The following is a 15,469-nucleotide window of genomic DNA, read 5'->3' on the forward strand; positions in this document are numbered from 1 at the left end:
GAAGTTCGGTTCCGATGGACATGATACTCACATCATAGCCTTTAATTACTTTGATAAGCAGTATATAATCATCAAAATAAATTTCCGACATTGTTTACAAAATTTTTGATTTCAATCCCCCCTTTTCTTAATTTGGGAGCCCTATATCACAAAAATGTACGATATTTGCAAAAACACTAACGATGACTTTTTTGTAGATATTACTTTGAGGAATACATTCCTAAATTTTGAAAGATATTGCATCTCAAATAAGGAAAGTTTAAGGCTTTAAAGAAAATTTAGTTTCTGACTTATAAATACCGGAAGTGACGTTTACAGAAGTACAAAACCTAACATACACAAGATATTTAAAAGTTCTTTTTAATGGTTATAAAGGTAAATCCATATGCTCAAAGACTTTCTTCATATCCATGACATAAAAAACGCTAAGAAATAAAATAATAATAAAAAAGACGAAAACAATAGGTCTTTTCGACAAAAGTCGAAAAGCCCTAATAATAATAATAAAACAAGACGAAAACAATAGGGCTTTTCGCCTGAAAGCGAAAAGCCCTAATAAAACAAGACGAAAACAATAGGGCTTTTCGCCTGAAAGCGAAAAGCCCTAATAATAATAAAACAACACGAAAGCAATAGGGCTTTTCGCCTGAAAGCGAAAAGCCCTAATTAGGTGAGCATACAAATGCCGCATAACGCTATATCTATTTCAAAGACTAACATTTAATTTAAATTAATACTATTCTTACATTTTTGCTCGCCCTTTCAGAATAAACCAGATCAGAAACAGTCGGTTTCCTAAGACACTTTCAAAGGCGTTTGCAACCGAAGAGAACACTTTAAAACAAACATGAACTTTCATATTTATTGAAAGATAAAAATGACAAGTTCATTTTTTTTTACTGCACATCGATGAATTTCACGATATGTCATTTTTCTTCCTCTTTAGAATGCAAAAGTTCCATATGTTTAATCTCTGTTGAATCTATTGTATCTTCTTCGGTTCGAGTTATATCGACGACGACTCTGTCTTCTCCTTCTATCGTAAGAACCGTATCGACGATTATCGTACCCTCCGATTCTCCGACGGTCAATTCGCCCCAATCTGTTGTCGTAAACTCTGGATTCAGCATAAGACAAAGCAGTCAATACCAGACAGACTACAATAAGTACCTTGAAAACTGACATTCTGGAAACCATATTGAAGCAGAGGAATACTCTGGTGAAAAGACTTATTGCGGCGCTACTTATATACAGTTTTAAAGGCAACATCTGTTTGTTTTTATGCGTCGAAGTGGTTATTTTTATATTGATAGTTTAATAAATTTTATTATGATTTATAGAAGTAATTATACATTGTACTATTTAATTTTGATGATTAAATACACTAATACAAGTACTTGAACAGGATTTTCGTTTAGAAATTCTGTGACAAATTACCTTGGTAGAAATAGGAATAAAACTAGAGCAAAGCTCGTTGCAAAGCAACGAGTAGGTCTTCCGTCCTGTTTTGACCGAAAGTAATGAGCTAAGTCATCTCCAGTCACTTAATACTTTCAATTTTGCATAAAAACCTTAAAAAATAAGCTTTTTTGGCTACTTCCGGTTTGACCGGAAGTGATGTTGACGGACGAAAAATTAAGTTTTATGCTTCCAGTGACATATGTTAGCCCCAAACTTGTCAAGAACGGCAAAAATATGCATTTTTGACGACTTCCGGTTTGACCGGAAGTGACGTCGCCGGACGCATTTTGATGACTTTAATAGATTAAGCTTGACATGTTGACCAATTTTGCTTCTTAGACGTATTACAAATTCTCAATACTTTTTGAGATATCTGGAAAAAACGTTTGGCCCCTCTACATCCCCTAATTTAGGGGTCAGCCCTTTTTTTAAGATATCATTTGAAAGATCTTGTTATTCTGCACAATTTTGTTCTACATGTTTTCACAAAATATTTTTAGTTTAGAAGATAAAAAGCAAAATATGTGTAAAATTTCGCTCTTTTAGGCGTTCTAATTTTTTACCCCTATATAGCGCCATTTTGAATAGAGAAATCGAAAAACAAAACCCGATGTGCACAACTTCAATCCTTCTATTATAAAAAATTAGTAGAATTTCTGCTCCAGCTTTAGCCGTCTCTGAGCCTTTATCCGGAAACGAAAGCCTATAAATTTTCGTTTAAAGGGAAATAACTCAAAACCGGAAGTGACGTTTTGAAATTTTAGACAACATTCTGATAGAGTTTAGTAACTTCTAGTATCTCTGAAAATTTGAGCGAAATCAATTGAGAAATGAGTGAGATAAGAGTCTTCATAGTTGGCGTCTAGGAAGTAAAAGAAAAAAGAATAATAATCTTTACCAACAGAATCAGTACAAGGTCTTCCATTGGAAACGGAAGACCTTAATAAAAGCAAACCAGAAAACAAAAATAAAATTAATACATGTGATATTATATAAATACTTGTACTTTATTTATGAATGTAGAATACATAGATGATTTTCGTCATCAGTAAAGTTCATCAAATTCTCATCTTTTCTGTGACTTGCTCTAATACTAGTATACTATATAGTATACGGTATATCACAGAATAGTGTTAGGAAGATTCGAGGCAATATGCATACTATTACAGATACATACATGTATAGTTTTGATGTGTTTTACCTTATGTTCTTGTACACTTTCCCTTTGAATACTAGTAATCATTCATCATAGGTTTTCTTATGTCCTTGATCAAAAGATCCCGGGGGTATATTTTTGGTCCTGTCTGTCTGTTTGTCTGTTAAGCTGTTTGTCCCTCTGCCTGTCTATTGTCAACTTTAACCTAGCCCATAACTATTGAGTGGGTTGTGCAATGGCTTTCATATTTCACAGCTGTATTCTTTGTTACAAAACCTTTCTTTGGGCACCACCAAATTTGACCTCTTGACCTTGACCTTTCAGCATGCATTTGAGAGAATTCAACCCTCGCTATAAGCTGCCATACGGGGGCATCTGTGTTTCAGAAACACTTCTTTTTTTTTTTTTTTTTTTTGTACTTCCCATGATTTTCAATTAAAATCTTTAGTGTATAAAAGGACAATTACTAACATATAAATGTTAAATTGTTCTCTTTCTTTATCTTAAAATATCCAATATTTTCATTTTTAATATCTCCTATTACATGTAAAGGCCTAAAACAGTGTACTGAATTCGAATGACATGAGGACACAATATGCATTGATTGGTTGTAAATTAGCCTTGAGTTTTTAATGGAGGAAAAATTACAAAAAGTAAATAGTGGACAGGAACCTTACTTGAAGTTAACCATATGAATAAAATAGCATTTTTGGAGTAGCACCATAGGTTGAGTTCTGTTTAAAAAAAAAGAGGGGAAGTATCGTCACTGCTTGAGTTTTGTAAATAAAATAAATAAATAAAATATATATTGCTTTTGTTTTGTTAAAAAAGCATGGTTTATAATTAACAATGTTTATTTTTTAACTTAAATGTCTTATACAAATTGTTTCGATTATTTCTATTTACTAGTTATTAGTATTTCAATAGTGGTCAACTTCTTGAGTATATTTTATATATAAAAAAGAATGAAAAGATTATTAAGTATACTGAAAAGAGACTGATAGAAATCTATTTATGGCAACTAATTACATGTAATGGATATATATATATATATATATATATATATATATATATATATATATATATATATATATATATATATATATATATATATATATATATATATATATATATATATATATATATATATATATATATATATATATATTTAAACAACAGAGCTAGAGGGATCAAAATATTTTTCATATTGTCCTAAAAACAAAACATTGAAACGGCTGATTTAATTTGAAAACATTAACCTGTTTCCCCCCTGCGAGGTATCATTAAATCAAACGCTAATATGTTTTAATTTTTGCTAATAAGATAACATCTGGTGTTTGCTGGTTTTAAAGGGTGACCGGGAGTTCAACTATCTTTTTACGTGTATATCATGACATTAAAGTATGTTGTGTGATGGTCTGTAACAATTCCATTCTCAAAGTATGAAAAAACTAGAGATACTATGAGCAATAAGCTTAATAAATGATACCCCGTCTCCCATATGGTTATAAAAGCGAAGTCCGTGTTTTGCTCTGAGAGACCCGAAATAAGTATCACATCAAAAAGTAAAATAGGAGGTGTACAATGACAGTATAAAATATGGACAATCTGTGAAAGTATTAATAAATTTTATTCAGCGGTATAGGAGGAGTTGCAGATACAAGAGATGGGTACCCTTCAATATTATATAAAAAATGGCCGAGCTCATGTTTTGCTCTGGAAAATAAAAAATATGTGTCCGATCAAAATCTAAAATAGGAGATGCACAATGGCACTATATAACAAAGATTCTGTGAAAGGCTAAATAAATTTCATTCAGTGATAAAAGAGGAGTTGCAGATAAGAGATAGGTACCCCAAAGCGCAACGTACGGACAGACATCTCGGTCATTATGTACCGCTTTTCAAGCGATGGAAGTAAAAATCTCTTGCAGATTAAATGGCACCAAAAAGCGGAGCATCCCTCAACAAGAGCAGTCTTTTCCTAGCTAGCTGCTTGGTAACAAACTAAACAACCGCGTCAAAACATATTTATAATGTGAAATATCAAATTTTTTTAGATTATTTTTTTATTTATTATTTTGATCAGTATTATTATTTTTCAGATTTTATTGTCATTGATTTTTTTACCGCCCCTATCGATGAATTAGTAGATTTATGTAGAAATTGAGTATATTTATTTTACTATTTGTAATTTTATCTCGGACAAAGACACTGGAAATATTAAATATTAAACTGATTAAACCTAAAAGCTAGAATTTAAGTGCAAAAAGGGCTAGTTCATTTCACTATTGCTTATAAGATGCGACTCCAGGGTTTGTTTTTATACCCCCCGCTTGAAAAGCGGGAGGGTATATAGTAATCGGTAATTCCGTCCGTCCGTCCGTCCGTCCGTCCGTCTGTACGTCCGTCCGTCTGTCTGTCCGTCTGTCCGTCTGTTACGCTTTGGGATACCCATCTCTTATCCGTAACTCCTCTCATACCACTGAATGAAATTTGATGAAACTTTCACAGAATCCTTATTACATACTGCCATTGTGCACCTCCTATTTTACTTTTTGATCCGACACATATTTTGGGTTTCCCGGCCACAGGAAAACATGGACTTTTTCACCAGTTATAACCATATGGGAGGCGGGGGGTATCATTTAGTGAGCTCATCGCTCACAGTACCTCTAGTTTTGTTTTTAGATTTTTGTTTTGTTTTGTTTTGTTTTTTTTTTTTGCGATTTTGAGTCATGTTACCGTATATGAGTACTTACCTAAACTAGAGGTACTGTGAGCAATGAGCTCACTAAATGATACCCCCCGCCTCCCATATTGTCGAATGTTTGCTATATATTGTTTTACGGTAATGTGTAAAGAGGAATAACTCGTCGTATCAAATGTTATTCAGAAGCCGCAATATGTGACGTCATAGGTAAGAATATAATGGCAATGTCCATGGGAAACCTAGAATACGTGTTGAATAAGAAAGTAAAATAGGAGGTGCACAATGGCAATATGTAATAAAGATTCTGTGAGTTTCATTAAATTTCACTCAGTAGTATAAGAGGAGTTGCGGATAAGAGATGGGTACCCCTAAGCGTAACAGACGGACGGACGGACGTACAGACAGACGGACGGACATAACGATTACTATATACCCTCCCACTTTTCAAGCGGAGGCTATAAATATACCTCACGATAAATCTTTGATTTAACGAATTTTTCGTGTGACATACATAAAGATAGATTTGATCATAAACTATGTAGTTACATGTACATGTATTGCAATAAATCAAACTGAACGAATAATGTACAGGGTACGATGCTTAAAAATACTGATGGACATTGATATCTCGTTTATATAGAGGTGGAAGGACTTCGTGCAGATAAAGATTTCTGTGAAGGATCTTCTCAGGGAAAGAGGAGAGACAGAGATAATGAAGGTTGATTGTGTGGTTAAAACAATGGAACAATGGGAAGAAGGCTGAGATGTACCAGGGAAGAGAAAGTTACAATCGCGTTTGAACATTGTCTCACTTTTTTAATGCAAAACAAATTGTCCTTGTGATGTTGAACAGCATCTATAGGTGATTTACATGTATCATGACATAAGAGATATTGTAAAAACACTGAATAAATTGTAAGCTTTAAATGTTTATTACAACATTAAATAAATTCAGCTCGAAAAATAAGTAGAGCTTAAAAAAAATCTTAGTTACAATGTTTTGATTTTATTTATGATAAATCACATTACAAGAAGGGTTCTACTAGCACACATTTGAATCAATTTTAAAGTTGGAATTTGAGTCTGTACATTTTATTATGCCTATATCACAGTATCTATAGAACAAAAATATTTCAGAAATACTAGTATATTTTTCTTACAAATGGCCAAATATAACATCTGAGAGGTAGCATATTACAGTCATTCTAATATATCTGACAAAGTGAAACTTTATATAATTTTTAGAAAAATCAAAGTGCTGTAAAGTGCTGAGAAATTTAGGGGATAAAGATTCACATAAAATCATAAAAAAACTAAGCAAAAAATGAATTAAATTTAATAACTTTGCCAAAATATTCACGCAATATGTATTCCAAAGTTTAAATAAAATGGCTTTGGCCATATTAACCTTTATTTTTTAAACGTTATAAAACTCTTAAGTTTGCTGATGCCGGATCATTATACCTGGTTCAAAAGAATGTGAGCTTCATCAACTCTCTCAATTGCAAATTTCTTTCCAACCAAGATGTATGCTAACCGAATATATACTTACATATGCAAAGTAATAAAGTAAATAAAGAGTGGGTAAACTTGTAAATAATCTACAGAGTTGCTATGGGTATACCTTAAAGATATCTAATCTTAATGATGTCCTGAAATAGCACCAGAAGTTTGAAATACTTCTCTTTCTATGCTTTTCATTAAATAAAAAATAATAATTTACTAATCATAGTTCATGATCTTACCATCAAAAAATTAATACATGAAATGAAAGAAAATAAATACTAAAAGATATTGTTTTCTCATAGAGTTTAAAAAAAAACTTTTGATACCAGATCATTCAATCAACAGTCAAACATTTTAACCAAACATTTTCACTATAGACTGAAGGAATTAATTATCTCTAAATTTTAATTTTTTGTATGAGATTAATAGCAGGAAATAATAGAACCATAATTACATTGTATATAAATAATACACTCCGAGACAATGCCAGTAATTATACCCGAGAAAGAATCAATTTAAAATTCCTTACTGGGTTTAGAGATTCTTTATAAAAAAAATATCCTAAAGATTTGAATTGAATATATTCATAAATATTACACATCAGGTGTTTCAATACAAAATAATCACTAGCCAATGAGACAAAAGTTGGTGTACAGAATAACTTCTACACAGTATACATATAACTCTTAGAACCAGCTCTTTGTTAACTCTTGGAAGAAGTCTTCTGTATGGACTGATTAACAATATCCCTCATGTAAGTTATAGTCTCTTTTGGATTGTCACTGTTGATAATAGCACTCCCTGATACAATCATTGTAGCACCAGCCTGAAATAGATATTAAATGAAGTTAAATTTATTCAGCTAACTAGTAAAATATTGTACATGCATTGCTCAAGCTTATTAATACATTTTAAACCAACTTTTATTCTTGAAATCTGTTATGCCAATTTTGAGACTGAGGAACATAAGTTCATGTATACAAGTAAATCACTGATTTGCAGTGAGAAATATTTGTGAGCTAAAGAAATTTGTGAAACTCATGAACATTTCTCACATGAGTAAAAGTATGCTTTCAGTATATGTCAAATGATCATCACCATTATCCATTGATGAAAATGTGACTCAGCACTTGCTTTAATTTTACATGTATGTTACTTACATCAGCACAATACTGAATTGTTGATGGTCCGACACCCCCATCTACCTCAATCTCCAAATCGCTGTACCTCTCTCTCAGAAAAGAAACCTGTTTGTAGATTAACAAGAATGCTTTCATTTTAAAAATCAAGGTTTATAAGATTTCTCGCATTTCATGTTGTTCATCGGATCATAGATACAGATATGACAATCTTTATTTTTATATATACATGTATACACTGTGTTTAATGTGTTATTATCTATTTTGCCAAAAATAAACAACAGTCTTTAAAGTTGAGGCAAAATCTTCAAATCTGTGACATATAGAAAACTCCTATTTTTTGTAACAATACCTTTGGCATCATGTCTGCCATAAACTTCTGGCCTCCAAATCCTGGTTCCACTGTCATTATAAGAGCCATATCTACTAGGTCTATTAATGGCACTAACACATCCACTGCTGTCTTTGGTTTTATACCAACACCAACCTTAATGAAAGGAAATTACAATGTTAGTCCATGACTTTGTCATGTTAAACTCAATATAACTGTTTGTGTTTTTTTTAATTATAAAACTGCATAATTAACTTATTTAAAAATAAAGAAATTAAGCTTGTTTTATCAAAATACCCTGAATGGATTTTTGCAGTGATTTATTAGAATTTTCTTGAACTTGTTTCTTTCTGAAGACTCGCGTCGATAAGGACTCATCTTTACAAAGCCTAATAACTTGCAAATTTAAAAGAGTGCACCAGATGCCCCCCCCCCCCCCCCCCTCTAAAATTGACAAATATAAGAACAAGATCAATTACATGTATTTTTCAATTTTGAAAAAGATATGAATTTTTGGATAAGAGTATATACATGCATTTAAAAAAATTGCTTCCATGAAAAAGGTTTTGGGGGCTTGATTCTTTCCATTGACCTAAAATATCAGTTGTTTATCATGGTTTATCACTACTATCACTAATTATGAAAACAAGAAATAGAAGAATATCTATAGAAAACTTGAGAGGTTTTTTTTCGAACCCACTAGAGTCTCAAGTTACTGTAACCCAGAGCCCCTGTCTTATGACCCCCTTCCCCCCTAAGTAAAAGTATTTGATAAAATATTCTATTAATGTGTTTATTATCATAATCAAAACCTTAATCTGTATCTGATATACACCACTTTTAAAGAGATGGGATTAAAAAAAAATTCTAGTTTTCAATTGCAGTTATTTGACCTTCATTCCAGCTTCTCTGATCTTCCTTATACATCCAGTAGGATCATCTGTTGCCTCATAATGGAATGTGTACTGATTTGCTCCTGCATCTGCCATATTCTGAACCCACTGTAAAGTAAATTTGAATAGGAATTTGTCCTGTTTAATACCAGATTATTCATGAATGTAATTTTATGTACTTTTTTAGCCAGGCATGAGAATATATAATTGAAAATTTCCTACTGTTATTCAGGGTGTGGACTGAAGTAAATATCACCATGGTTTAATATTATTGCGTGGACCCTGAGGTCCACACAGTAAATATATAAGCGAGGTTAAACCGGATGCCCTGGGCATACGCTAGGCTACGCATGCGCGAGAATTCTCGAGAGTCCCAATCGATAATCCTCGGCTGACTCCGATACACCAATCGCAACTTCTCGGGCCTTTCCGACCTCTGACAGAAAAGCCTGAGTTGATGCGATTATGAGTTCAGAGTTAAAATATACAGGAATACAGCTTGAAAAAAGTTCTACATGTGATTAGAGGGGGGGGGGGGTCCGAAAAAAATCTGCGTACTACAGAGCTGTGCTACACGCGTACCGTCAGATTTGATTTTTTTTATGTTAGATTTCTTCCAAATAAATATAGAATACTAGTATATGTAAAGTCCCAGACATTATGTGTAATATGTATCAAAATTTTAAAATGACAAAACTAAATGCCATGCAATCGGAGGTAAAATTTAACAATTTTACTAGCTTTCGGACTTCTGACACAAAGACACGAGTTGATGCGATTAAGAGTTAAGATTTAAAATATACAGGAATCCAAATACAACTTGATACAAGTTTTCCATGTGAGTGAAGGGGTTCCGAAAAAAAAAATCTGCATACTACAGAGCTGTGCTACACGCGTACTGTAAGATCTAATTTTCCAATGCAAGATTTCTTCTGAATAAATATAGAATGCTAGTATATTTTCAGTCCCAGACATTATGAGTTATGAGTTATATAACATTATGAGTTATATGTATCAAAATTTTAAAATGACAAAACTATATATGCCCATCGGAGATAAAATTTAACAATTTTGCTATGAAAGTGTATCAGTCAAAGTAGGCAGATCATTGTAGAAAATGGGAACAAACCTACATTAATATCCAACAAACTTTAAAATTTTCTTAATTGAATTTCGGTTCGAAACAAATGCATATGGTCCACGTATTGTAGTCCTTTTTTGAAAGGACAGCAACTTGTATGATACTATAAGCATCATCTGATCTAAACACAAAACACATAATGTTGACCCCGATTACCAAACACAGACTTCCTGTGTAATGTTACATATACACATATTTTTGACATCTTGAGTATTGGGGGTCTTCAGGTAAATAACACCACTTTTTTTCCTAGACCACTCCCCCTCCTCAGGTAAACGTACGGTAAAAAAAAATGGGTCTTTAAGATGCATACAGCAGGGTTCGACATTCGCGCTCGTCACCTCGTCATTTCCACCCTGAAATGATTTCGGACGACCTGATTTTCAGTCTGGCTCGCCCAAATGACAACCTGGGACAAGTTGGGAATATTTAAGCCTAATAACGATGATTAATATTTTAAACTAAACTTCATAAGACCTTCAAAACATCAGCCGAGTAGATTTTTTTCCTGCCAAATCTTCGTTCAATCAATCAGCTGATGCAATTTTTACTGAAAGTCTTGAATAAAGTTTTATTTGAGATATAAAATATGTCAACTTAGTCAACAATCACCTTAAATATAAATAGTAATAATCATCATTGTAACATTTTGCATTTCCCCTACAACTTTCTGATTATAATGATCGTTTTCTGCTGCTAGACAGCCATGTTGGGTGTCCACTGTAATATAACACCTGATTAATTCAGTCCAGGGTTATTTGACCCAATTTGTTTAGGCCTTCATGGCAAGTGAAAATGAATATTTTAAGCTACAAACTTTAGCATTCTGCATGTCTGATTCTGCTTATATTTTTGTTTAATAAAATACTAGAAGACATCTTTACATTCCAAAAATGTCTGGGTTTACATTTTTTAATACAAAAACACAACTTCTACTAATTATCATAACAAATTTTAAACAATTTTCACATTAAGTTTTGTTTCTATTGATATTTTATTTGGACGACCTGAAATTCATTCGGGCAACCTGTGATCAAACCAAGGTTGCCCGAATGGCGAGACCAAATTTTGACGAGTGTCGGACCCTGATACAGTACAATATTTATGAGGAAACTGTGTATGTCATGCTAGTAAAATATAAGTGGATACATCCTAACGTGATGTCACCTTCCTTGTCACTTAATACATCTAGGCCTACATGTGGTAAAGTGTAGATTACAAAATAGTGTCGGTTCAATTTAATAAATGATGACTCAACTAGGCTATGATATGATAAAGCACCCTCTCACTGTTGACCATTTTTCTTTATAAAGACCTCACTGCTGATGAATAAAACAAAAGGAATGAAGAAAAAAACACTCACCTGCTCTGGGTTTTGAACCATCATATGCATATCGAAAAACACTCCGGGCACCTTTGGTCGAAGGCATTTAACAACAGGGTGTCCAAACGTTAAGTTGGGGACGAAATGCCCATCCATAACATCGAGATGCAGATAGTCTGCACCACTGTCCATCAGTCTCTGACATTCTGAAGCTAACTTAGATAGATCTGAATTAAGAATTGATGGACCAATTCTACACTGCTTTCCACCACAGGGGGCTGACATCTTGAATTGGATTTGACGAAGGCCGAACCCGATTATTTTAATAAATTATTATTATTACACATTATTCATCTATTCGTTTTTATTTACTCACTGCATTCAACAAGGACAGAAAATTTGATAAATTATAATTTTATAGAAAATTTTACATTCATATAATCAATATTTTTTTAATGGTGCCTGTCAAAAAATGTGAACATTCTCCCAACTAAAAATCCACAACTTTATGTTCGTATTTATAACTTATTTATCGTTAAAATTTTCGTTCTTTTCCTCTTTTTTAAAAAAATTTATTTATTATTAGAGAGAGAGGGGCTAATAATTTTTTTTGATTGGAAAGTAAATTGATATGTACGTGCACATAGGAGAAAAAAAATGTATACATGTATACCTGGATGTAGTCTAATGTACGTATCTAATCATTAATTTTTATTCATTTAGTTTATTTATAATCCATTCTTTCATTTTTTTGTGTTAAAAAAATCAGTCGACTGCAGTATATTAATTAATTACATGAACCAAAGCATGCAAACATGGTGAGATCAATACGAAATGTCGCAGATACATCTACTGTATGTGCCAGTGAAATGCTTCGAAACCCCGCCATCCCCAGCACGCAGGCACAGAAAGATTATTTCTGATGTGATATGCATTAGCTCACAATGAAGAAGTCTGTTAAATATATGTATGTACTCTTTTAATGATTCTTTGAAATATAAAAGCTGCAGTTCAAGGCAATGGGACGAATTTTCGCTCCACTGACTGGGTAATTCATAATTTCTTATTATGAATTAAACTTAGAATCAAGTTGAAAAAAGGTCAACTTTTTCATTTAGATAATATTTTTCAAGTAAAAATAGTAAAATTAAATTTTTTTCCAGAGTAGAATCTTAATGTTTTTGTATATCAAAGAATTGCCTTTACTTAATAATTTTGTCCATCTTGCTGGAGATTTCTTCGTGTTTCTCCATCGAAGCATATATAGCACATGTACGGAAAAACGTCTGAACATCAGAAGAGATAGCATAAGTAAATTCTGACAAATTGAAGCACTAGATATGGAGTTTATTATTCCATCTTAAATAATATAAAAATACAAACACTAATGCACAAGAAAAACTGAACTTAATTTAAATTAAGATAAATTTAATCAATCAAACTTTTCATATAAAAAAAAAACTAAACATTTTTTTTGTTATTTCGGACGAGCTGAGTTTGATCCATTGTATAATTTTTCTTGAAATAAGATTTTTTTACTCAACAGCAAAATTCATTAATATAAAGAAACTGATACTTAATAAAGGTCATATATACTTTTTGATATACTAGTATTATTTTTCTCTCTTCACTACAGGTTTACATTCTGATATTTTTTATATAATTATTTTCAGATTTTCTATTTTTCCCCACAGTATCACATTTGTATATTTTGACTACCGGTATTGGCAAAAAATTATATTCATTATATGTATATGCATACTTGTATATTCAAAATTCAATTTCATATAAAATAAAATAATTATATCAATTTCTTCAATTAATCATATACACTTAAATCATATGCATAAACAATGCCAGATATACTAGTATATAGATCTATTTAAAATCTCGTAAATACTAAATATACATAAAATCTGTTACAGAGGATCATTAATACTTGACCAAAAAACAGAGAATTTCAAGATTAAATGGCAATAGAAACGCATGGGTGGTGTTTGCAACGGTGCGATACCACATCGTGGCCGCTTAAAAAATGAATTGACTGATGTATGCAGAATTTGATTGAAAATCCAGACTTGAGACAGCCCCCTTATAACTATAAACCAAGCACCGAATTCTTTGATGTTCGTGCGAAACAGAAAATTCTATGAAATCTGATCACCATTCTAAGGGGAATCAGCCGGAATGAAGATCCCAGAGGGTCGAATTTTACCGTCTTTCCTCGGGGAAGACAGGCTCTACAGATCTGAGGGGGTGATAGTTTGATCGTTTTGATATCGATGAGGAGGTGTTAATTAGCGTTAAATTAAGCCTTCTTTACGATTTAGGACCAGACATGTACAATAAAATATATAAAATAAAAATCCTTAAATCTTCCCAAAAAAATTGTCACTTTTTACTCCGGTCTACATCTATTATTTTTAGTATTGTGTAGCTATACCAACTGAAAAAATGTCCATAAATAATAATTTTTAAGACCTTGGATTCTTTTTGTGTAGAATAATCTAAATACTTTGCAGTCGAATTTACTTTTTATTGAATTTTGGAAGTCACTTAAACCACCTTAATGTTCGCGTTTCTGATTATTGCTTTGCATCATAGTTACATACAAATCCCTCATTTTTTTTCTTTTTTCAGGTAAGAATGTATGCAGATCGCTGAAATATTGACTATAAAAATAGAATGTTCAAGATATTCTCTGTAAATAATATTGATAACAAAATAAATTTGTTTTTCTTTTAGAAGATTTGACTTATTTAAAAATATTTGTTCATTAAATTATTCTAATCATAATAACAAATTTGTGCGATGATTCTGATACATGTATATATCGTTTTGCATAACGGTGAATCAGGGACACTATAGATTTACGACTTCATTGTACCGAGTATTTCCCGTTGCGCCGGACATCATCAAGACTAATTTTCCAGCTGTTATGATAACAGCCATCAGACAGATATACGATCGGTTGTATATTTCCCAACAAATCCGAAACCGCATAATTTTCTATGATTGCTTTGCATCTCTTTAGATTTTTTTTTAAATAGTCTTATATAAATTATTGTACAAAAAATAATTTAAAAAGAAATCACACATTATAAGGTAAATGAAATCAATATCAGCACTTGGCTTTTTTTTTACCCTTTTGCTTCTGATAGTTTACCTTGGCATACATACATGTATGCAAAAGAAGCTGCAACTGCATCATGCTGATTTTACGAGACACGTGCAGTCGTAAAACTAGCACTTTTGAAACGCTTAAAAATGTTGCATGCGCAGATTAACAAATCTCTTTTTACTTTTGCTATTTTAAAAATTCGTCTCCATGTTTATATTTCGGATAACTTTACCACACGCAATCGGGATGGGTTTCCTGACTGTCTGCGCGCGGAGCAATACAGGTGATAGTCCGTCATTTGCACGTGCAACGACTGCACGTGCATCTAATTTTAATAAAAGATTTATAGCTTCTTTAATGATATTATAAACCTATGTTTACGACCTTTGGTTATAAACACACGTGGTTGCCAAAAGTCTTTTATAAGTTGGATTTCACTCTGCCCAGCCTAGAATGATCCTCAAACAATGCAGCATTTGTTGAAGAATTCTTTTCCGATCACGTACATCATGAGTAAAATTCAATTCAAGAGTCAAATTGAAGAGAAGAAAGATGCTGAAAAAATAAGTCAATTCATTTAAACAAAATGAAATTAATTGATGTTAAAATAGCCACATGTTTCCTTTATATCAATTCATAGACTTTTTTCAATTGGTATATTCATGACGATATGAATTTCTCGACT

General features: G+C 32.2%; 1 protein-coding gene across 1 annotated transcript; it reads right to left on the reverse strand.

Annotated features, from left to right (window-relative positions):
- Positions 1-7,200: 7,200 nt before the first annotated feature.
- Positions 7,201-11,976, reverse strand: LOC134281388 (ribulose-phosphate 3-epimerase-like). Its single transcript, XM_062763858.1, has 5 exons — positions 11,703-11,976; positions 9,199-9,306; positions 8,327-8,461; positions 7,996-8,082; positions 7,201-7,661 (listed from the first exon to the last, which is right to left on the reverse strand). The coding sequence occupies exons 1-5, from the start codon at positions 11,946-11,948 to the stop codon at positions 7,539-7,541; spliced, it is 699 nt and encodes a 232-aa protein (XP_062619842.1). The 5' UTR covers positions 11,949-11,976; the 3' UTR covers positions 7,201-7,538.
- Positions 11,977-15,469: the final 3,493 nt, after the last annotated feature.

This window comes from Saccostrea cucullata, unplaced genomic scaffold (assembly GCF_032062105.1).
Source record: "Saccostrea cucullata isolate Sc308-1 unplaced genomic scaffold, CSIRO_AGI_Scuc_v1 ctg15525, whole genome shotgun sequence".
NCBI lineage: Eukaryota > Metazoa > Mollusca > Bivalvia > Ostreida > Ostreidae > Saccostrea > Saccostrea cuccullata.